At 48.5% G+C, this 22,869-nt stretch overlaps 1 protein-coding gene across 1 annotated transcript in view; it reads left to right on the top strand.

The window, feature by feature from the left end:
• The window catches only part of NTF3 (neurotrophin 3), a 70,495-nt gene extending 48,003 nt beyond the window's left edge, over positions 1 to 22,492 (top strand). The window contains exon 2 of the mRNA XM_025995373.2: positions 21,385 to 22,492. Within this exon, the coding sequence (XP_025851158.1) occupies positions 21,385 to 22,179 (795 nt within the window). The 3' untranslated portion in view covers positions 22,180 to 22,492. The remainder of the gene's footprint in view (positions 1 to 21,384) is intronic.
• Positions 22,493 to 22,869: the final 377 nt, after the last annotated feature.

Here is a 22,869-nt window from a genome sequence, read left to right as displayed (position 1 = left end):
TCATACTTCTCAAGAGGCTCATCCTTTTGCTCCAGGGACTTTGTTTCTAGAACTTTTATACAGTACCTACCATGAGCTCGGCACCATTGTAGGTGCTGAGGACATCAGACATGGAAAAAGAGCTTGCAGTCTGCTGGGGGGGACAGACAATGAAAGCATGGTTATAAAAGAATGGGAAAGTGCTGAGGGAAGTCGACAGGGGGTTGGAATTGGAACAGACCAGATAGACAAATAGGAATCAGCCAGGAAAGTGAGGGAGGTCAGGAGAGTCCATGCAGAGGTGAGAAGACACCAGGTGCATTTGCAGAACTGAAGCCCCTCCCTGTGGTTGGCGTGTGAAGGGTAAGGGAAGAATAGTGAGAGATGAGGTCTAGGAAGGAGACACCCAGGAGCCAGGTTGGGAAGGGCCCATGCCGGGCCAAGGGATTTGGGCTTTATCCTGAAGGTTTTAGAAAAGAACAAACTTTTGCAGTTCAGAAGTGACCCAATAAGGCTCAACCTGAGAAAGCTCATTCCATTCTGGTGTTGAGAAGAAATGCCAGGAGTCTGGGAGAGGACAAAATAGGGTCTCAGAGACCATCTCAGAGACAGTATCACCTGGAATTAAAGATCAGGGTGCTGTGGGGGACAGGGAAGGGCAAATACTCAAGCTTGTATCATACATGGTGAATGCTGGTGCCCTTGCCTGGGAGCAAACACAGGAGGCCAGAGGACGAGCAGAATTTGGGGGAAGGTGGTGATGTTGGTTGGGGACATATCACTCTCAAAATGCCTCTGAAACATTCAAGTGGAGATGCCCAGGGGGCAGTTGCATTCTCTGGCATGGAGTCTAAAAGTGAGATCTGAGCTGGAGGCGGGGGTGTGAGAGTTAGCCCACATGGACAGGTGCGTGCAGTTGTGCAGTCACAGGCACAGGTGAGAAAACAGGATTTGGGGAAACAGCATTGAATGCACTGGAAGGTCAGTTCTGGTGGCAGGTGCTATCACAGCGGCTGAAGGAAGGACTGCAGGTGTCTGTCTATCTGATAGAAATGAGATGCTCAGGGGTGTCCTGGTAGTGCTGCTTCGTGAGGGGCCTGGTGGCCCAGTGATGGAAGGTAGGGATCCTGTCTGTTGCAAGGGCCTGAGGAAATGGACAGAGTGACAGGTGCTCCTATGCAAAGCTCAGCTGGGCCAGGTAGTCATCCTTGGAGAAAACAACTATTTTTTTCTTTTTTTAAAGGTTGGCAACAGGTGGACTCTATATACCAAGGAGAGGAAGTCTGTAGAGAGGCAGGCTGAGGCTAGAGCCAGGTTGGAGGCCTAGGTGGAAGGAGACTCCTGAGCAAATGGGAGGGAGTGGGACCAGTGTGTCATCCTAGGTCCGGTTAGAGAGGGCCGTGCCAGGGACAGGTGGACACTTAAAAGAAACGATGGCCAACCCAGGGCAGGCCAGTGGTGCAGCCCTCCCCCCCCCCCCCCCCCGGCCACATGCTCAATAGTACCCCCTTTCACTTTCGAGAGTGCACAGTTGGGGGGTACCAGGATCTGTCCCCGCAACTGTGCATATTCAAGTGGATTCCAGTGGGTAAGGAGTTAAGGCGTTCCTATCTGAGGGGCTCTGCGTAGGAGACAGGGTTTTCTGTGTTCTGAGAGACCTCAGGAGACAAGTGTTGCTTCAAAAATGCAATCCTCTGAGGCGCTGGAAATAGCAGCACCTTGTTGATCCACAGCAGGGGCTCTACTGAACCCAAAAACATGAATTTGCTGGGCAGCAAACAGTGTGTATGTGCTGTTCCTGCCTCTGATCAACCTGATAGTCAGCAGGGAGGACAGAGGCTCCAGTCCACGTGACACTGAGGTGGCTGCAGGGCAGATGGGCCCGAGGCTGGCGGATCGGCTGAGCTCATGCTCGAGGCAATAACTCATAGCAACGGTCAGCTCTGCGCACGAAGACATTTACCGCAGCTTTGTTTATGAGAGCGGAGAACTGGAAATAAGAAATTTCCTGCAAAGGGCTGTGATCTAGTAAATCACAACACATTCCTATGATGGAATATTATGTAGCTGTCAAAATTCTGTTTGTGTAGAATTCTAATATGATGGGTAAACGCTTCAATTATAAGATTAAGTAAGAATGTCACAGAATGACATACATTAAACATTCCCAACTCTGGAATGTGGAGAAAAACTTCGCATGTGTTTAAAAAAGGCTGGACACACAAATATTCCATAATGATACTTGTGGGAGCTGATAGATTTCTTTATATACTTTTGCATTTTTAGAATAGTCTTCAATATGCTCTTATTTTATAAAGAAAAAGACTCTCTCTAGAGAAATTTATTTAAGGAAAAAATTCTTTAAACATAAGAAAGGGTGTATGCAATCACAGTTTAATTTTGTCTCCTCAGAAAACCATTGTAGGGAGTTTTAATTCTCTCAGGACTCAACCGAGGGACACCACCAGCATGGCCTGGTGTTTGAGAACGTGGATTTTGGTGTCAGACATGCCTGGGTTTGAATCCCAGCTCTGCTGCTAATCTTCACTACCTACTTAGCTGTGTGGCTGTGGTGTGATCTCAGGCAAGCCACTTTCTCTTGGGTGTGGCTTCTTTATTTATGAACTAAGGGGAATAACAAATGCCCCCAGTCTCTTCTTTGTAACTCAAAAATCCAAAAAGCTCAAAAACTCAGTGTCATTTCTTGAGGTTACAGCAGATCCATTTGGCTACAGAATATGACCTGAATCGATGCGATCTCCCTCCCTCCCTTCGGTGAGTGCTTAAAATCTTGCAGCAGAAATATTAGGTCTTTTAATCATGGGGTACTGCCCAGGCCCACTGAGAGTATTAGGTAATATATAGTAATATACAGAGTTTCAGATAGGAGACTATGAACTGGAGGACCTTCCTGGGAAAGCTATTGTAGAATCAAATTGGTTATGACTCTAGAGTTCTAGCATAGTTCCTGGCATGGGGTCCTGCTCAGTGAGGTGAGCTATCATCACTATTGACATTCCAAGTGTTCTTGAACCTTCAGTAAGTAGAATGTATACTTTCTGCTCACCCTCCTTTTCCTTCTGTTCCTTTCCTTATCAGGACCTTTTAAGAAAACCAAGATGTGGTTTACTGTGGGAACTTGGGCTGACATTGTTTAAGACACAAGAGTGGAAAAAATGGGAACTTCCAGTAGGAAGTTCTCCTACCTCTTTTCTTCTTCCAGATTTCTAGTTTGGAGAATAAGCCATAAGGAATGATACACATTCACAGGGCACCCAGTTAATTGAAGAGCTCATCAAAGGATAAAGAAGTCTTCCTGACGCCTTGGTGAAGAATTTAATCTCCAAGCATACGTATTCACTGTGGAATTGTAATGTATTTATAGCATAGTTGCTCTAGATTTTGCTTTAAGCTAAAACAAGTCTAATATATAAATTTTTTAAGTTGAAGTATGGCATTTTACTGCCTTCCATAGGAATCCACGATAAGATTTTTTGTCATAAGCCTTTCTAGTATTCTTCAAAATATAATTCAGCTCACAAAACTTTGATTTGCACTCAGCCTCTTCAGAAGCATGAATAGGGACAAACTGAGGTCATTACTTCTTCCTTTTCCTGGATGAGTGGCGCTTCATAAATTCTGTTAGTGTGGCATTAGCCAACTATATTATTAACATCACCAAGGGGAATTAAAATGTATCATGTTCTAGGATCAAAGATTCCACATTCTGAATCAGTGCCAGCGTATTTCCAGACCCTTCCATTTGACCATAGCCTGCAGCGAGCGATCCCCTCCCTCCCAACCATGTGACTCACCCACAGGAGGTGGGGGTGGGGGGTGGGGGAGTGGAAGTCACTCGCTGCTCCCACACATCTCCGTGGCCCCATTATCCTCCCTGTGGTAAAGTGTTTTGCCTTCATAACATCAACACAGAATCAGAGCCTCAGGTCTGGAAGGAGCTCTCTGTGATCGGCTCTATTAAATCCAGTTAATCGGGTCATTTAGACTGTATGCCTGGAAACTCACTACTGCATGCTTTCTAGTAAACTGCAATAGATCTCCCTGAAATAGATGGCTCCTCTAGTGCTTTGTGGGTTGGTCCAGTGGTGGAAGAACTCGTCAGTTGGCCAGAGATGACTGCCCTACTCTGAGCCTACAACCTTTCCCACTTCAGTCCATCAGGTCCCCATTGGCCCCACTGTGGCATGCCCAGCTCGGTGTCAGGATGCATTCCTGCACATTCGTGGGTCTCAGCTTCTCCTCCAGATTAATCCACTCATTAGCACCAAATTGCAGCATGCCTCGCCAAGCCCATTGAGCATAATTGAAAGCTTCTGAAGTCGGATCCCCCAATTATGTTAGTTCAGCCGTCTCATTAGCCACCGTGCATCACCCAAACCCATTGTCAGATGTGTTTTCTTTCATTATTGTTGTCATTTTCTTAATGCAGGTATTGTGGAGAAAGATTGTTTTTAACATGCACTTGTGCTTAACCTGTTGCCTGATCTCTCTGGAATGCAGTAAATCTTCTCACACTAGAGATAGGTGGGTTGGGGGAGGGTGGGAGCAGGGGAGTAGGGGTGGCTTATAAAGAAGTGGGTGTAGAACTCGGGGCTGATGGCAGGCTCCATCCATCTGTCTGGACAGGAGGATGGTCTCGCAGCCAGAGGTAGCCTGGCTTCGGAAATGACTCACTTCGTATAAGCTGGCCCATTGCAGACCCAGCGAGCCTAGAGAAAAGTGTGGTGTGCATTTTATCCCACAGGGGCTCTCCCAGAAGCCACAGAAAGATGAAGGAGCTCTGCTTCTTGGGGGATCACAGGCATGTGGTCTGCCCTATGTTCTCTTTAGGACTTTGAGAGTAGAGAGGGTTGTCTTTCAGGAAGAGTGTAGGACCAGGAGTCAGGGAGTGGGGCTTCTGGTTCTAGTCTTACCTCTAGCTGGCTGTAATAACTTTGAGCTCATCACTCACTACCTCTATGCCCTCAATTTCTCAGCTTTAAAATAGAAATAACCTCTTTTGATTTTCCTGACTCCATCTAGACCAAAAAACCTAAAGACAGTAGGATATAAATTTTAAATTGCCGTCCTTGGCATACAGCAGGTGCTGAGTGTATCAACCTTCCTTCCTCTAAGAGAGTTGAAGGCTTTGCCATGTCTGCAAATGTGTTTCTCTTCCTGGGACCCATGTGCCTGTTCTGCAAGGCCCTGAACCCTCGATCAAGCCCCTGGGGCCTCGTGTTTTCTCCACTTGCCCTTGGCTGTGATCATCAGGTTCACAGCCTGTCTCAAGGTGGCCTCTACTTGCTCTCTAGAGCACCTATAGGGATGAAGCCTCTAAGTACAATTACGCTTTTGTGGAAGAGGAGCTACACAGTCCGCAGGCTCCCTTGACCAGTCTGAAGTCTTCATCCCTTCCAACGCAAACCCTCCAGAGCCGTGGAAACCCACCTTTTCTGCCTCTTGGCAAACCCACCAAAAACCAGTGCGAAGCCACACATTGTATTTTTCAAGAGTCAAGCGCAATCATCCAAAGATGCGTGGGAAAGTCATAAGGGCTGGTGGGGCGAGGGGGTGGGGTGCATGGGGCAGGGGTGGGTGAGGAGGAATGGAAGGTCTGTGTGTCTCCCCATGAGGCATATTGGAAGTCACGTTGGAAAAATCCCTTCAGCCTTTATTTACCATGGTGGCTAGCCTCGGGGAGGAGGGGGAGCCGAGCCAGGAAGGGGAAGACAATAGAACACTGTGCTGCCCTCTCTAAAAGCGCGCTCTAAGCAAGTGATGCTGCAAGCTCAGTCAGAGCACCGCTCAGTTAGACCAGACCCAGGGCCTCAAGGAGGGTCTAAGGGCGGGCCAAAGGCGCTCAGGAGGCAAACCTGCAAGAATCCTAAGAAAAGCTGAGGAGCCCCCCCAGCCCACGCCCCTGCTTCCTCGGCTCTTCCAGGGAGAGGCAGTGTGGCAGCCCGCGGATGATGGGACCAGGAAAGTGAGTGCAAGCGTCTCGTGGAGAGTGCCCGACATATGGAACGTGTTATGGGGAAGGGTTACAGGCTGGAGGAGCTCCTAGAGTTTTCCAGGGGTGGGATGGGGGAGGGGGAGGCCTTCGGAAACAAGGAGGTTTCTAAACAAAAGGAATTTGAGAAGGGCTGGAGAAATAATGAGAAATGCAAACCTGACCCACAGTTTCTCTATCTCCTGGGCTTCTCCCCTGCCTGTCCTTACATGTTTCCAATTCACAGGGACCCAAGAAGGCCACCGGAGCCTTGCACCCTCCTCTTGAGCCTAGCAGAGCAGGCGCGGGGTGTGTGTGTGTGTGTGTGTGTGTGTGTGTGTGTGGTGGGGGCCAGGGGCAGAGGGAGACCCCTAGGGCCATCTCTCAGTCCTGTGTCCAGGGGGCCAGAAGGAGAGCACTGGCCCAGAGCCCTGCCTTTGACCCCCTGTGGAGGGCACACTGAGAGCACTGGAAGGATCTTGGATGATTTATTCTTATCCCCTCGCTCTCTGGAAGAGGAAACTGAAGCCTGGAAGGTGGGGAAGAAAAGGCTTGTCCAAGGTCCCACAGATGCTACAAACTGGGGTGCACCACCCACCCCGTCTTTGGAGTCCTCTTAACCCTTGGTTTTTCTTCCTGTGTCAGCAGCCCTCTCCCAGCATACTGCACACACACAGACAGACACAGACACACACTACCTGGTCACGCACACACACACACAGGTACACACCACACACAGACACATGCTCACACAAATATTCACAGTCACACATATACATACCACATACATACAGACATACACACCACACAAGATATCCACACAAATATGCACACCACACACTCAACACACACATCACACACAACAATGTTCACACAGACATGCACACATAGATACACCACACACTCACACATACACACAGCTGTTCACACAGATATGTACATACACATTACACACTCACCTGCAGATGCACACAGCACACACAGATATTCACACGGACACACAGATTTATACACAGTCACACACAGACACACTCACAGATACATAAGCCCAGATGTACACACGGACACACAGATATTCACACAGATACACATTCGTGTTTACAGACACAGTTACACACAAAGCTATTCATACACAGGCATACTCACACTCACACTCACACACAGCCTAGCCTCTTTCCCAACAGCACATGCATTAGTTGGAACCCTGCTCTTCCCCTACCCCTGAAGACCACGGGCTGCTGGCACTGCCCCAACCCACTCTAGATGGCCTGTACCATCATGGGCCTCTACATCATCGCCAGCTCTTTCTGAACTCGAGTGTTCCTGCCTTCACGCTTTCCTGTGGTCCCCGATCTGTGGCTACCTGCCTGTCTGCAGCACCAGCTTGATCATTTCTCTGGTGGATGGGAGGAAAGTGTAAGCTAGGGCATGGATATCAGGGGCAGGGGAGTCGATGTCAGGGCGGGGTGTTTCTAACATGGATCAAGGTGCACATGGCCTCTGGGGCTACACAGATGGTTGCCTTGGAGGGGACATTCACTCCCAGTCACCCTGTTTTTCCCTAGCCAAGAAAAATTACACCAGTCCAGGGGCCTTTGACTCAGCTGAAACCCCCCGTCTAGGAAAATTTTGTCTGCCTGTCTGTCACAGTATCTACCTCCCTCCATCCCTCCCTCCTTCCTTCTCTCTCACATACACAGGCACACATGCGTGTGCACACACACCTTGAAGCCTCAAAGAGTAGAGGGTGGCTTCACACTGTGTTGCCACTTTGTGGTCAGGCCCATCAGGGCTGGCGCACACCTTCAGATGATTGGCGGCTCCAAGGGGCCCCTCCTCTTCACAATTCCAGCCTCAAGTCATCAGCAGTGTGCTGGCAATAGTCCTAGAAGTCCATTTTAGAGCTGTCCTACAAGAATTTACTCAGACGCCCTTGGACAAATTTCATGAAATGTCATCATTGAAACTAACAAACGACACATTTGATCCTGTATAGTTTTTGCAGCTCTGGGTGTTTGTTTGCTTTCACTATGTAGCAAACCACTCCAAACTTAGTGGCATAAAATGCAACCACTTTTTCAATTCTCATGATTTTGTGGCTCAGGAATTTTGAGGACTGCGGGGCCAAGTGATTTTTGTGTGGCCTCAGCAGAGGTCACAGGTAGTATTCAGTTGGCTGATGGGCTGGTCTGGATTATTTAGGTCAGTTTTACTTGCAAGACTGGTGCCTTGGCAGGGCCAGCTAGAGGGCCATCCAGGGGAGCCTCTCCAGCATGGTGGCCTTGGGGCTGTCAGACCACTCATGTGGTAGCTCAGGGCTTGAACAGGTGGAAGCTTCATGGCCTCTTGGGGCCTAGCCTTGGAAGTCATATAGCATGACTTCTGCTATACCGTATTGGTCAAACAGCCACAGGCCACCCACATACAAGGGGAAGGCACATGGACTTCACCCCTAGACAGAGTGCCAAAAATGGGCAGCTGCATTTTAAACTAGCAACGTGCTTGTGCATGATGTCTGCCTCCAGTATATTTTCTGGCTAGACTGTCTTGTAGGTTGATCCGTTTTCGGTACCTGCTATATCAAGAGAGCCTCTGTTGATGCTTAAAGCTCTCTTAAGCTCCCGAGGTTTTGTGACCACCCTGCAGTCCTCTGACCTCCAACTTTTCCTCTGAGAGCACGTGTAGCTGCACTAAATGCTTGGCATCCCTAGAATCATAACGACGGTTGGGATGTAGAGAAGCTCTTCAGAAACAATGAGGTTTTCAAAGATAATGGAGAGCCCTGGTCTTGGGAGCAATTGAGGAAAGGAGAGACCAGAGGGATGGAAAGCCATCAGGTTGGAGATGAGGTCATCCAGAGTGATGGGATCAGACATGGGAAGGAAAATGCACACAATCCCAAAGCCCTTGAGGAATGTGGATATCATGTGAAGGATGGTACTGGTGCTACACAAATATTTGTAAAAGGAAGAAGGAGGGAAAGATTCTGCTTCCACGGGCCACCTCTTTGGTGGAGTCAGGCATTGAGCACTCCAGCCCTCTCATGATAGTGTTAAAAGGCCCAGGTTGCTCACATGGGACCCCTCTGCCTCCTCTAGGAAGCCCTATAGGCAGTGAGCCTTGTGGACAGGTTTCCCTCCTGTGTTCTTAAATATATTGTCTTGTGTTTTTTAAATGAGCAGTGCAGGACTGGTCCTCTGGAGAGCTGGCCTTTATTTTTGGTTTTTCCACTAATTTGTTGTTTCATCTGGGGCAGGTCACTTTCCTGCCATAACCTTCCATGCTATGGATTAGGATGTTGGTGCCTGGCTCCATTACCTCAAAGTGACACAGAAAAATGGGGAGGATCAGAAAATGAGAGCAGTAATGGGGATCATTTGGTCTGGTGAAGAAATGGCTCAGAGTTGGCAGAGGGTAATAGAAAAATAGAATATTCCAGCTTAGGAAGAACCTTTAGAACTCTTTAGCCTGGGTAGCTCAGTTGGTTAAGGTATATGACTCTCTTGATTTTGGCTGAGGTCATGATCTCATGGGTCTTGAGATCAAGCCCTATGTTGGGCTCTGCGCTCAGCAGGAGTCTGTTTGGGGTTCTCTCCCTCTGCCCCTCCCCCCACGTACTCTTTCAAATGAATAAATAAATCTTTAAAAAATTCTTTATTTTTTTTTAATTTTTTTTTTATTCTTTATTTATGATAGTCATAGAGAGAGAGAGAGAGAGGCAGAGACACAGGCAGAGGGAGAAGCAGGCTCCATGCACGGGGAGCCCAACGTGGGATTCGATCCCGGGTCTCCAGGATCGCGCCCTGGGCCAAAGGCAGGTGCCAAACCGCTGCGCCACCCAGGGATCCCTAAAAAATTCTTTAGTTTGAGAATTCCTCACTTAGGATCTATGGGCCTCTGGGTTAGACTTCAAGAAGTCTGAACTGCCTTGGAAGTTTTCTGAAAAGTTGTTCTCTGTGCACACATATGCATCTGTCACATTCTGAAAAGGGTCAGTGATCCAAAAATGGTTAAGGACCACCACTGTAGTCCACCAACGTTATGTCATATGACTCCTAACTAAGAAGGATAAAGCCTCCCCAGATGAGATGGATTCAGAGAGTATGGGTGCATTTTTCTGGTTGTCACTGTGACTGGGGTGCATGACTGGTATTAGGTGATAGGGGCCAGGGCAAGAAAGAGCAACAAAGAACTACTCTGCCCAAATACCAGCAGCACCTCATGGAGAAATACCATCAGGAGTTGATACCCTAAGACAAGCAATGGTTCTCCCTTTGCTATAAAGCTCGTTAGTGGCAGAATTGGGTTTTGTTGGTAAATCAGAACAGGAAATGTGCCAGGAGCCCACATTATTTTATTACTCCTTGCCTTTTGCAAATATACTACAAAGAAAACCAAAGTATCAGAAATCTGTCTTACCTTAAAAAAAAAATCCGGCAATTTTTAAAAAGAACCCCTGGGTTCTTGGTCTTCCTTCCTCAAATAAGGAGGGAGGAAAGAAGTGTTTTACGTATTGAGAAGCCAGGGGACATGTAAGTGAGTCCAATAGCCCTATGAGGCGTAGGGGATGTTTTTCAGCCACTATGAATTGGTGACACCAGGCTTAGCCTATGATATGTACTCTTTACATTTCAGAGGCTTTGTCCTGATGTCCCTTTCTGTAAAAAGGGAAAGAAGCATTAATATACTAGTGTAGTGCTCACTTCCTAGTTCACTCCAAGCAAGTGGCAGGTGCCTTAGACTCTCTGGAACGAACTGGAAGTTGTTCTGCAGTATTGGCTGCAAGTAAGGCCCTGCAGGGTCATACAGTCAGGGGTTGATGTCCTGGCTCTGCCTCTCAGCCAATGTGTGATCTCAGACAACATGACTTAATCCCTCTGAGCCTCAGTTTCCTTAACTGCAAAGTGGGGATAATAATCATATCTGTGAGGCTTAATTGAGATAATCCATGTAAAGTGTCCCACAAAGTCCCTAGCATATGGCGAGGCTCAGTAAATGCTAGCTGTTATTACAAGCGATTATTATGACTGTGTCTGTGATTAAAGACAGCTTTGGGTTGGGAGTGTTGGTGCCAAAATTGCTTTCAGAGGACAAGCCCAGCTGCCCAGAAAGAGAGCCGTAGACTGTTTGGGATTGGAGTCATAATGTTTATGAAGTGCCTACTGCACACTCCAGTTTGGGTAAAAGATTGATTTCCTCTCTGTGTGCACATCCCAACATCACTTTACAAGCCGGTGAGAAGAGGCTTGGGAAGTCCCATAGATGTCTCTCCTGCCTCAGTTTCCTGGTCTGTCAGGTGCTCAGGTGAATTATGGTGGCCAGGGTGAGCAGAGAGGAGAGGTGCCCTGGAGAGTAGGAGGAAGCCGTGGCACTTGGAGCCTTCAGACCTCAAGGTTTCCAGGAGAGGGGTTCCAGAACAAAGATAGCCACGGACCATTTGCCAATCTCTCATCCTCATGAAAGGAAGTTGGCTGTGAGACCAGGGGGGAGCCTGAGGGGGAGACAGAGGCTATATTTGACATGGCCCCGATGGCCAAGCCTGGAGGAGAAAGGCTGCCATCTGACCACACTGCAGCCAAGTCCTCATAGGGCCAAACCATTATGGTTTGGGTTGATCCCCTTCTCGCTGCCACTGCTCTGGTTGATGCACAAAGGTTTGGGCGTTGCCAAGTCAGCTGTGGTCTTGGTTTGGAAGAGGCATCCAGAGTGTGAATGGAAGTTGTGCTTCGGGATTTCCCTTAGCTCCCAGCTCTCACAACCAAGCCAAGTTCTTCTTCTGCCATTTTGCGACCTGTTCTTGGCTGGGTGGACAAGATAAGTAATTTATTATCATCATCATAATTTATTATATTTATTAAGGATCAATTCAGCAGCCTCTACCTTGTAATTATATTGACTTACAGCTGTATAGCACTTCGCAGGTAATGCAGATGCTTGACACATAAATCCAACCCCAACACGAAGCATAAATCTAAAACAGAAGGTTGACTTGGACAGTTCTCCTCTGATGCTAAGAGTCGAATGCCAGCTGTACCCCCAACTGTCTGTATAACTGAAGCAACCTTCCCTTGTGTGTTCTCACACTTGGAAGAGGGGTTTTCCCCCAATGCAGAAACCAAAACCAAAATCAAAATGTCTTAGAATATTAAGTGATACAATAATTTAGAAATAGCCTCTGTGTGTGTGAGTGTGTGTGTTGGCACCCTTGCACACACACGAGCCCATATATGCACACCTTTTTGCACAGTGATGAATGACTGTTAGTGCCCAGAACAAAGAAAACTAAATTTATAAATACATGCCATTATGGCCAGTAGCTGGATTGACTCAGATCTTCTCTGGAGATCCTTCCTTGTCCACCCTCTGGCCATGAAATCAGAGTATGTAGTATGCAAAGGATAAAGTAAATCGGGATTTCCTGGGGCTTGTGTTGGCATACCAAGCTCCTTTCAGATGTCTTTGCCAAGACAGGTCCACGCCAGAGGATTCCTTGGCCTGAGGAATAACTGCTACCTTGCTCTGGGAGCTGCTGATGCACATTGTTTTGACATGCGCCATACCTTCCGTCTTTCGCTGCCTTGGGGCCGGAGGAGAGGGTGTGCTTTGAACAATGTAAAATTCCTCTTCCAACAGCTGTGCAAAAGCAAACTCACAGCTCTCAACTTCCAGCTCAGGGCATTGAGTTTGGTTTTCGGATACAGGCTCCTTGTCCCTTCTGGAATCCGTCTTGCTCATTTTCCGGCCTCCGAGAAGAGACTAGTTTCAGAAATTCCTTACTGAGAGAGGCAAGGAAACCTTTTGAGATGCTCTATTCTGTTTTGTTTCATCCTAGGATAGGCCTTCCCTGTTGACTGTGTGCCTTGTTTCCACTGGGAAGCCAGCATCCCCTGAAAGTTCAGGACCTTGTCCTCCCCCAGATCTTGGGCCAAGTGTTCTCCATGTCAGACAATTTCTGAACTCTGAGTTAATAAGGAGGTTTTAGGAGCATGTGGGTGGCTCAGTGGTTGAGCATCTGGGTTTGGCTGAGGTCATGATCCCGGGGTCCTGGGATCGAGTCCCACATCAGGCTCTCTGCATGGAGCCTGCTTCTCCCTCTGCCTGTGTCTCTGCCTCTCTCCTTGTGACTCTCATGAACAAATAAATAAAATATTTTTTAAAAAATAAGTTTTAACAGGAGGAACAGGAGAGCAATCCACCTCCTTGCCTCTGCTCTCACCTGTTATTTTGACTGTGTAGGTGAGGGTCTGCCAGGGACCAGGGCTCTCAAACAAGATGTCACAAAGCAAAGTACAGAGAGGAGGCTCTTCCTTCTTCCTGTCACTGTTCACTTCCAGTTTGGGGGAACACAGAGCAAGCCAGTCGGCATCTTTTGGTGACAGCCATCCACTTGGCTCTGCAATCCTGGCTCTACTTCTTGCCCTCTCTGAAGCTCCGTTTGAGTATTTTTGTGCTTCATAAAACAGGGAACGTAAGAGTTGCCACCACTCCAGAGGGTGCTCAGAATGAATGGAATGGGATTTAGGAAAGAACGGAGGGCTATAGGGGAAGAAGATGAGGCCATGGAAACCCACATAGCCCTAGTCATGTGAGTTCATTTCTCATTTACTCCTTGTAGCCATTCCAAGTCGCTCCTTCCCTTCATCCCTTTACAACCATTTCCCTCCCTTGTTGGTTTTGGATTCATCTCGCCCCCAGTGAGTTAACCTATGTGTTTCCAGCTTGAATCTCATCGTGCTATTTCCAGGCTGCCAACCCCCACGGGTGCTGGGGAATAATTGGTCTGTCCTCACCGGTGTTTGTAGCACCTTCCTTTTGAGCATCATCTGTGCGTTTTAATTAATCTGCCACTTTTTCCTCTATCCTGCTTCCGGATCATTAATAAAGAGATTAACCAAAACCAGACCAATCCCCCCGTGGAGGCTCCACCAGGATCTCTCTCTCTCTCCCTGCAACCAGCCTTGTCATGGGTCAGAACATCTTTATATGGCCCGACTAATTTTCAGGCCTCAGGACCTGGTTTTAGAACAAAGCCAATTTGAATTAATTCTGCAATCAAGATATGGGTAGCAAGCTTAGCCAGCCTTCTATATGGCTTTAGTTTAGTATTTCCACCACATTCCTTTCCTTTTTGTCATTCTACTTTAAATCTATCGCCTTACCACCTCTCCGCCTTTCCAGTCCCTGAACAAGATACTAGGGTTATCTGGCAGGATGTAGTCTTTTGAGCCCTTAGCATTAGTCAGAGACCATGTCATGGCTGCAGAAATTCTCCAAAGAATTAGGCCCTTCTGGATACAGCTGGACAGTGTCCTTGTTAACCTAGCCAGAGAAAGGCATTTGCCTCCAGAGAGTGTGGCTGTACCGGAAACAATGAAATCTCTAGAATTTGCATATTAAAAACTTGGCAAATTAAAAAGTGCTTCCACTTTGATCTCACGCCTCTTCCCTGAGAACAGCCAGAGCACAGCCTCTGTGCCTTATTTGTAAGTCACCCCGATTTCCAGCACTGGCGCCAGAGCCAGGGCTTGAGATGGGGCATCTGGTGCTCCGTCCACTACGACACATGGCCTATGTGGGGATGGATGACCCGTGGAGAGGCTGACCTGGAAGGACATCAGGCCTAAGGGGGACAGGAGTTTGTTTCCTTGCATGACAAACACTTGCAGAGAGAATATGGGGAGGAGGAAACAGGAGTGGTGGCCTCAAACACTGAGAACTGCTGCCCAGAGCTGAGGATTCCTGCAGAGATGCTCGACCTGCTGGGTGGAACCTGTCCTGGTTCCAGCCTTTAAACCTGAACTTCCTCTGGAAATAAACTCTCTGGAATATTCAAGAGCAGGGACAGACTGACCACATAGCCTAATCCCTAAGGACCTCAGTTGCAAAGTGGGACTGTGGTCAAATCCTGGCTCTGCTGCTTGCTTGCTAGCTGGTTATTAACCATCTTGTGCCTCAGTCTCCCCATCTTTAATGGGGAATGTTAGTACATACCTCAGAGGAGCTGCTGAGATTAAAGGTTTGATGAACGACAGTCCCTGGCACTTAGCATTTCTGTTCCTGATGCTCCCACTCCAGCTGGGCTAAGTATTCACTCCACACATGTGCAGCAAGTAAAGTCTCTAGGTCCAAGGTCAGGAGGTGGTGCGCCTGCTGGGAAGCTAGTCCTGGAAAGGTAGATTGGAACTCAGAGGAGAGCGCCCCCAGGTGTTGTGTGCGAAACGACAGACACGGGGTGTGGGGAGGGATGGGGAAGACACTCAGGTCCTGTCACACCCCACTCTCCAACTAGTTTTCATATCCATTTCAGCTGCTTTACCCCAAACCCCTCTGTGTGTGTGTGTGTGTGTGTGTGTGTGTGTGTGTGTTGTAAACTGAGCCAGAAAGGAGAAATCAGAAATTGCTCTCTTTTGAGTATTTTGAGGGATGGTGAAACCTTGTAGGAATGTGGCTCCGGGGAACGAGAAAACACCATATGTGGGAAAGCATTTCTAAGTGAGCAAAATAGCATCTGCTAGTTGGTCAGGATCTTGGAAAACTCAGTGCAGGGGAAATGGGCACTGGGGAGAGTGTAGGAAGGGGGTTTTACTGAGGTCTTTAACAGGTCTTTTTCCAATTATAGCCAAGAAGAGCCTGGGGACCATGGCCTACTTCAGAGCCAGGGCTTGTATTTTCTTTGGGAAAAGAAGGCAGAGTTGAGTGGCTTCCAGACCAGGCTTGGCAGAAGCCCATACAGGATCTTGGGCCAGGGAGCAGTGTCTTGGGCAGGTCTTGATCCTGGTGGGCACTCATTCACTAAGTAGACAGGGAGACCCTGCAGCCCCGTGTGAGGCAGCAGTCGTGGGTGGATGAAGAGGACATGGCCCCTCATGCAAGAGAAGACATGTGGCCAATGATAACACAATAGCAGGCTTAGATGGGGTCTTTATTAATAGTGACCAACAGAGGGGACACCTGGGTGGCTCAGTGGTTGAGCATCTGCCTTTGGCTCAGGGTGTGATCCTGGGGTCCTGGGATCGAGTCCCACATCGGGTTCCCTGCAGGGATCCTGCTTCTCCCTCTGCCTATGTCTCTGCCTCTCTCTCTGTGTCTCTCATGAATAAATAAATAACATCTTTTAAAAAAAAATAGTGACCAAAAAAGAAGAAGCATAGAGGTCCTACTAAATCGAAAAATTCACTGATGTGCCTTGCCTGGGTCAATCTGGCCCCGCCATCCTTTCTTCACTCCCGACTCCAGGGAGCTAGTCTTCTGGGAAAGCCTACTCCAGAAGATGGGGTGGAAAATACAGACTCTGGTGACTAGAAGGAGCCAGAGATCAGATTTGGGCTCTTTTTGCCCTCAGCTTATCCAGAAACACCACTTCACAGCCTCTCATGCGTGTTTGCTTTTGTGATTTTCCTGTGCTCTGTGCTTTCAATTTGCAACAATCTTTACTTCTGCCACAACGAGTGTGGCTGGTCCGAGATCCAAGCACTTGCTAGCAGTGGCATTTGAGAGAAAGCTCTGTGCTGATGCAGATTGCTGTGGGCTGTATGTGGAAAGGAATTCCTGACTTCAGCTGCTTGGTAGCTCGTATGTATGCAGGGAGGCATGCAGCCGCTCTGTTGCCACAGGGAACTCAAATTCATGTCCCGCTGACATTCCCAGGGTGCCACTGCAGGCCAGAGACCGTGCTAAGTGCTTTTGCATAGATTTCATTATTAAACCCTCACAATAATGTGATTTAGGCACAAGCCACATGATTTTTCTTGAACTTTAGAACCGTGTCATCTGTCACTCTCTGCCATTACTGAAGAGTCTAATCTTAGACGAAGCCCTCCATCCCCACACCAGGCCTCAGTTTCCTTACTTGTAAAAATGACGGATTTGAGACGTCTGGGTGGCTCAGTGGTTGAGCATCTGCCTTTGGCTCAGGTGATGACCCCAGGGTCCTGAAATGGAGTCCTGCATCGGGCTCCCTGCGTGAAGCCTGCTTCTCCCTCTGCCTGTGTCTCTGCCTCTTTCTCTGTGTCTCTCGTGAAAAAATAAAATCTTAAAAAAACAAAAACAAAATGAGGGGTTTCCACAGGGCCCTTTCCAGCTTCAAACATCTGTGTTTTGGAAGTTCTAATAGCAACATTCTTGGACTTACTCTCCATGAAAAAGCTACAAGCAGATTATCAAGGTGGCAGCCACAGGCACTCCGGCTGGGTTTTAATACAGCCTTACAAGTGGGTTAGAAACACTTACCAGTCTGCAGTTGATTTATTCCCACAGCTTATCTCAAGTATCATGGTAAGGTTTTGGAATCAATGGTAAGGAATTGTGGTGCTCCAGGAAGGGGTAGGACCAATGCTAAGAGGCATTTAGAAACTCTTGTATTACTAATTTTTTTCTGTGTGTCTCTCCCACCCCCACCCCCACCCCCACCCCCACCGATGATGGCCTGATTTCTTCCGGCTGAGTTTCTGTGCTTGGGATCCGAGAAGGGTCAAAGTTGCCTGAAAGAGTCAGGAGACCTGTGTTCTAATGCACCCAATGCCTGGGGCTCCCCGAGGCAGTGCAACACCAGGTGGGCTGCTAGGAGCAGTCAGCCCAGGTACAGCAGCTAAGTATTGTCTGGGCAGAAGCTAAAAATAATAAAATCAGTTACAAGTTATTCTGCTTTTCTTTTCTTTGTTTTTTTTTAAATTTTATTTGTTTATTCATGAGACAGACAGACAGACAGAGAGAGAGGCAGAGACACAGGCAGAAGGAGAAGCAGGCTCCATGCAGGGAGCCCGATGTAGGACTCGATCCCGGGTCTCCAGGATCAGGCGGTGCTAAATTGCTGAGCCACCCGGGCTACCCCATATTCTGCTTTTCATAATCAGCATGCTTTGGCAGTTCTGAGCCATATCAGTGATACAGTGTTCCTTCCTGACAATTCTGACTTCTCCCACTGCCTCATTAGAACCCACAGTCCTTGGTCACCACTGCCCAGAGGAGGAAAGCAGGTGGTCATGAGGGCCTTTTCATTCTGCACATCTCCAGGCTGAAGTCACAGCTCCTGTCCCAGGCTCTGAACCTGACCCCCTCCACGCAGCACTCTGTGGGCTTTGCCCATCTCTCCCGACCTCAAATGGATGGCTACTCTCACCTTCAAACAGTTTCACCAAAATGGAACGTTGTTGCCCTGCTGCCAAGGCTGGCTTCCTAGGTATGCATGCCCATCGTCCAAGCTCCTGCACTCAAGAAGGGGACTCTACATTCAGTTTAATGCTGTGGTTGCCATTTTGAAGTCCTTAAGAATTTTACCTTTAAATAGGTGTTCTGTAAGTGAGATCTGATGGACACAGGGCATGCATGCAGGGGCTTGAGAGTCTTGGCTCAAATGCAGTCACATCTGCCACCACCCTGCAGCTTCTAAATTACCTTTGCGCTAGGCCCTGCAAATGAGGTGGCTCTTCTGCCATCAGCCACCCTCCTTTCCGTCCCTGACTCACTGCATCCAGACTTGCACCTCCACCTTGTATTCACCATGGTGTCGGTATGGGGTGGGAGGGCGGGAGGCCCACAGGCGGGCAGGGGCTCCTTGGAGGGCCCTGGAGGAGAGGGAATCTAGTGAGTAAAGTACCTAGAGCCCTGAAGCCTGTCAGACCTGCCACGGCAGCGAATCGGAAACATGCTGCAGAAATGCAGAGGAAGTGGCAGTTGCTGCTTCTCAGAGGCCTCACTGCTTTTGGAGGCCCTCGTAGAAAAGTTCGCTTTCCAACCAGGCACCGAAGAATGGGTATAATTTCAACAGGAGAGGGGAGGAAAGCCTGCCAGCAGAAAGGAACAGCACGCGTACAGGGCTCCTAAAGCTTGTTCGGGCAGCTTTGAAAGAGCAAATGGGCTGGGGCTGGGGCTGGGGCGTGCGAGCCCAGGTGTGATCTGACAGAAAAGGCCGCTAGAGGACCCCTCTTCCCTGTGCATTTCTTCTCCTCTTTCCACTGCAGATAGGGTTTCCTCACCTATGCAGTGAAGGAGCTGGATTCAGTGCTCTCTTCATATGGCTCTTCTACCCTTAAAGCCCTTTGGTTCTGCGTTCAGGCACCAGCCACACAGACGCTTCCTTTTGCATCCCCAGCCCACTGGCACCATCCATCCTTCTTCCTGTGGATACACCCTTATCATTACCTGGCCAATCTGTATGTACATCAACCCTCATCCTCTCTGGGACCTCCCCTCCCTGACCATACTTGATCTATTTCCTTATGAGCAGGTATCCTGCGTAATCTTAGCTTGCAGTGGCTGGGCTTTGGGAAGACTGAATAAACTTTTTTGATAGACTTTTAGTCCCAGATTGTTTTATTGCAGCTGTATTCTGTTTGGAGCGGGGAGAAAGGGCATGCAATTCTAGTTGCATGCAGGCCATACGTTTTGTGTTCCAGCTTCATTTTGTTGGGTCTGTAATGTTGAAGGAAATGTCAATTATATGCAGAATGGGAGGGAGAGTAGTTATCCTGTGGGAACCACTTTCCTAGGATAATAGGATTCTTAGAACAGTCTCTAGGGGTGGGCAGCAAAGCTAGCATCCTTCTCTCGGCTTTGACCTTGAGGAGTCAGTAGTCCACAAAGAGTGGTTCCCATGGAAGGAAGATGATCCCCTTATCAAAGAGGTGGGCCAAGAGCCAGGGGGAGGAAGTAGGAGCAGAATGCCTGCAGCCTTGTTGGCCTTTGGGGACAAGCGAGCAGTGCTTCAGACAAGATGGGGAAGAGTCTGCGTCTGGAAGTCTCAGGAGCCAGTTAGTGTGGGCAAGCTCAGACATGGGCACTTGGTAAGCAGGGCTGCTCTCTGATTCTTGTGTCTCGCTTGTTTATTTCCGTTCTATTTTCCCCCTGGATTTAGTGAAGTCTCTCTGCAAGTACCAAAGGTGAATGGAGGGAAGGTTTTTTATTTTCCATGCTGAGAGCTTTAAAGAGGAAACTGTGAACCCCTGGGGGGCAGTAAGGTGGTGGCAATGGTAACTAAGGTATGGATACCTCACGGGGGTGGTGTGGATCACGGGACGAGGTGGAGATCGCTCCGGCTGCCAGCCCTCCCCACCTGAAGAGCCTCCTTCCAGCGCCAGCCTTCGGAAAAGCTCTGGTGAGGGACAGACCAGCCAGAAAGGTATCTTGAGACAAGCCCTATAATTCCATAAGGACCCAATGGAAACCTTGTGTCGCGGTTCTGCTCTGGCAACCAAAGGAGAGGGCGGATAGGTTAAATAAAGTACCATTTAAACAGGGAGAAAGCAAGCTGAAAATGCAACCACCAGAAGAAACACTGTGTTCTAGAAACTTAGCATGTAAAGGCCAAACAAGAAAACAAACGCATCCACAAGGAGTCTTGCCTTTCGGGGCAAGTCCAGCGCATTAACTTGAGCCTCTGTGCCTCTATCTTCTGCAAGGGAGTGTCTGGGAAGCAGTTGGGCGCCCTGGTGAGGCATGTCCATTGGAGAGCTCGGCCAGGCCCTCTCAGAGTGGGGAGCAGCCCATGAGCTCATTACAAGGGCCGGAGAACAGCTCCACCAGAGGTGGCCTGGCGGGGGAAGATGCTGTGATGCCGCAGCAAGCAGGCAGCAGATGGGACCCCAGCCTCAGGGTATTCCTTTGAGAGATCCAGAAGCTGCATTAGGTGTGGGGGAGGGAGGTAGAGCTCCGTTCCTTGACACAATTGCAAGTCTGCTCCTGTTGCCAGAAGAATGTAAATATCCCTTTACAATTTTCAGGTTCAACTTCTTCATAATTTGCCAAGGTGGAGTGGACTGTGGTCTTCTCAGGCTCAAGTGGTATTTAAACAAGTGGCAGGACTTCATGCACACACAACAGAAGTCTGAAGATAAGTGCAGACATCGAATGCAGATGCCATGGGGGATGTCTGTCTAGGAAAGAGAGCAGAGGTGGAAGTCCTAAGTGTGAACCTCCTCCTCCCTCTGTTCTAAAGGCTCCTGGGGCCCCGGGTCCTGGGGACAGCCCTAACTCCTCTATAATGTAGACCTCATGACTCATGGTTTTGGTTTATTTAATTTAAAAAAACAAATTTGGGGCACCTGGGTGGCTCAGTGGTTGAGCATCTGCCTTTGGCTCAGGTCGTGATCCCAGGGTCCTGGGATCGAGTCCTGCATCAGGCTCCCAGCAGGGAGCTTGATTCCCTCTGCCTATGTCTCTGCCTGTCTCTGTGGATCTCTCATGAGTAAATACAATCTTTAAAAAATAATAATAATGTAATAAAAATAAGGTTTAAAAAAATTTAAGAGGATTCCTATGGAGGCAGTGTTTCCCAAGGAAAGAAACCGGCGGCCCTGGTCTCCGGACATCAGAGAGGAGCCTGAGTTCTCTTGCCTGCTCTCACAGGGCTGCTCAGCCCAGAGTGACGTGGACTCAGCTGCCACTGCCCGCTCCTAACACCTGTGTTTCTTTTTCAGATCTTACAGGTGAACAAGGTGATGTCCATCTTGTTTTATGTGATATTTCTCGCGTATCTCCGTGGCATCCAAGGTAACAACATGGATCAAAGGAATTTGCCTGAAGACTCGCTAAATTCCCTGATTATTAAGCTGATCCAGGCCGATATTTTGAAAAACAAGCTCTCCAAGCAGATGGTGGACGTTAAGGAGAACTACCAGAGCACCCTGCCCAAAGCAGGGGCCCCCCGCAAGCCAGAGCGCGGGGAGCCGGCCAGGTCGGCGTTCCAGCCGGTGATGGCAATGGACACCGAAGTGCTGCGGCAGCAGAGACGCTACAGCTCGCCCCGGGTCCTGCTGAGTGACAGCACCCCCCTGGAGCCCCCTCCCTTGTATCTCATGGAGGATTACGTGGGCAACCCTGTGGCGGCCAACAGAACGTCTCGGAGGAAGAGGTACGCGGAGCATAAGAGTCACCGGGGGGAGTACTCCGTGTGCGACAGCGAGAGCCTGTGGGTGACCGACAAGTCATCGGCCATCGACATCCGCGGACACCAGGTCACGGTGCTGGGAGAGATCAAAACCGGCAACTCTCCCGTCAAACAATATTTTTATGAGACAAGATGTAAAGAAGCCAGGCCTGTCAAAAACGGTTGCAGGGGGATTGACGACAAACACTGGAACTCTCAGTGCAAAACGTCCCAAACCTACGTCCGAGCACTGACATCAGAAAACAATAAACTGGTGGGCTGGCGGTGGATACGGATAGACACCTCCTGTGTGTGTGCCTTGTCAAGAAAAATCGGAAGAACATAGATTGGCATCTCTCCCCATATATAAATTATTACTTTAAATTATATGATATGCATGTAGCATATAAATGTTTATATTGTTTTTATATATTATAAGTTGACCTTTATTTATTAAACTTCAGCAACCCTACAGTATATAAGCTTTTTTTCTCAATAAAAATCAGTGTGCTTGCCTTCCCTCAGGCCTCTCCCATCTGTTAAACCTTATTTTGTGACCTGGCTCTCAGGAGCAGCTCTGTAAAATCTGTGTACACCAGTATTCTGCATTCAGTATTGTCAAGGCCATGACTGTCGTTTTAGTAAACTTGTTGAAATCAGATGCTGTCAGAGTTGTGTGTAGACACAGTGATGTATACTTCATGTTTAATGAGCTAATTAAATGCACCGTTACCGCAGTCGTTGCAACGATACCCGGGAGCTGTGAGCTCCATGCTTAATTCTGGCCAGCAAGTCCACTGCCGAGGACTTGCTCTCGTTTCTCTGCTGTCACTTTCGCCAACCAGAACTACGATTGTCCTCAATGTTATTGTCCCGGAACAGTAACAACAAACCTGGCAATTTTAGTTTGGAAGGTTTTTTTCAGCACATTGGTTGTTTTGGGGTTTGAGGTTAAGGGTTGGAATTTTTTTTTTTTGGCTCTGATTTTTGTTTTTGCTTTGTGTAAGTGGTTTTCTTCCTTTTAGGCATATAGGAA

Source organism: Vulpes vulpes, chromosome 8 (assembly GCF_048418805.1).
Source record: "Vulpes vulpes isolate BD-2025 chromosome 8, VulVul3, whole genome shotgun sequence".
NCBI classification, from domain to species: Eukaryota; Metazoa; Chordata; class Mammalia; order Carnivora; family Canidae; genus Vulpes; species Vulpes vulpes.
Note: the sequence above shows the minus strand (reverse complement) of the source record. Positions and strands in the feature narration are given on the sequence as shown.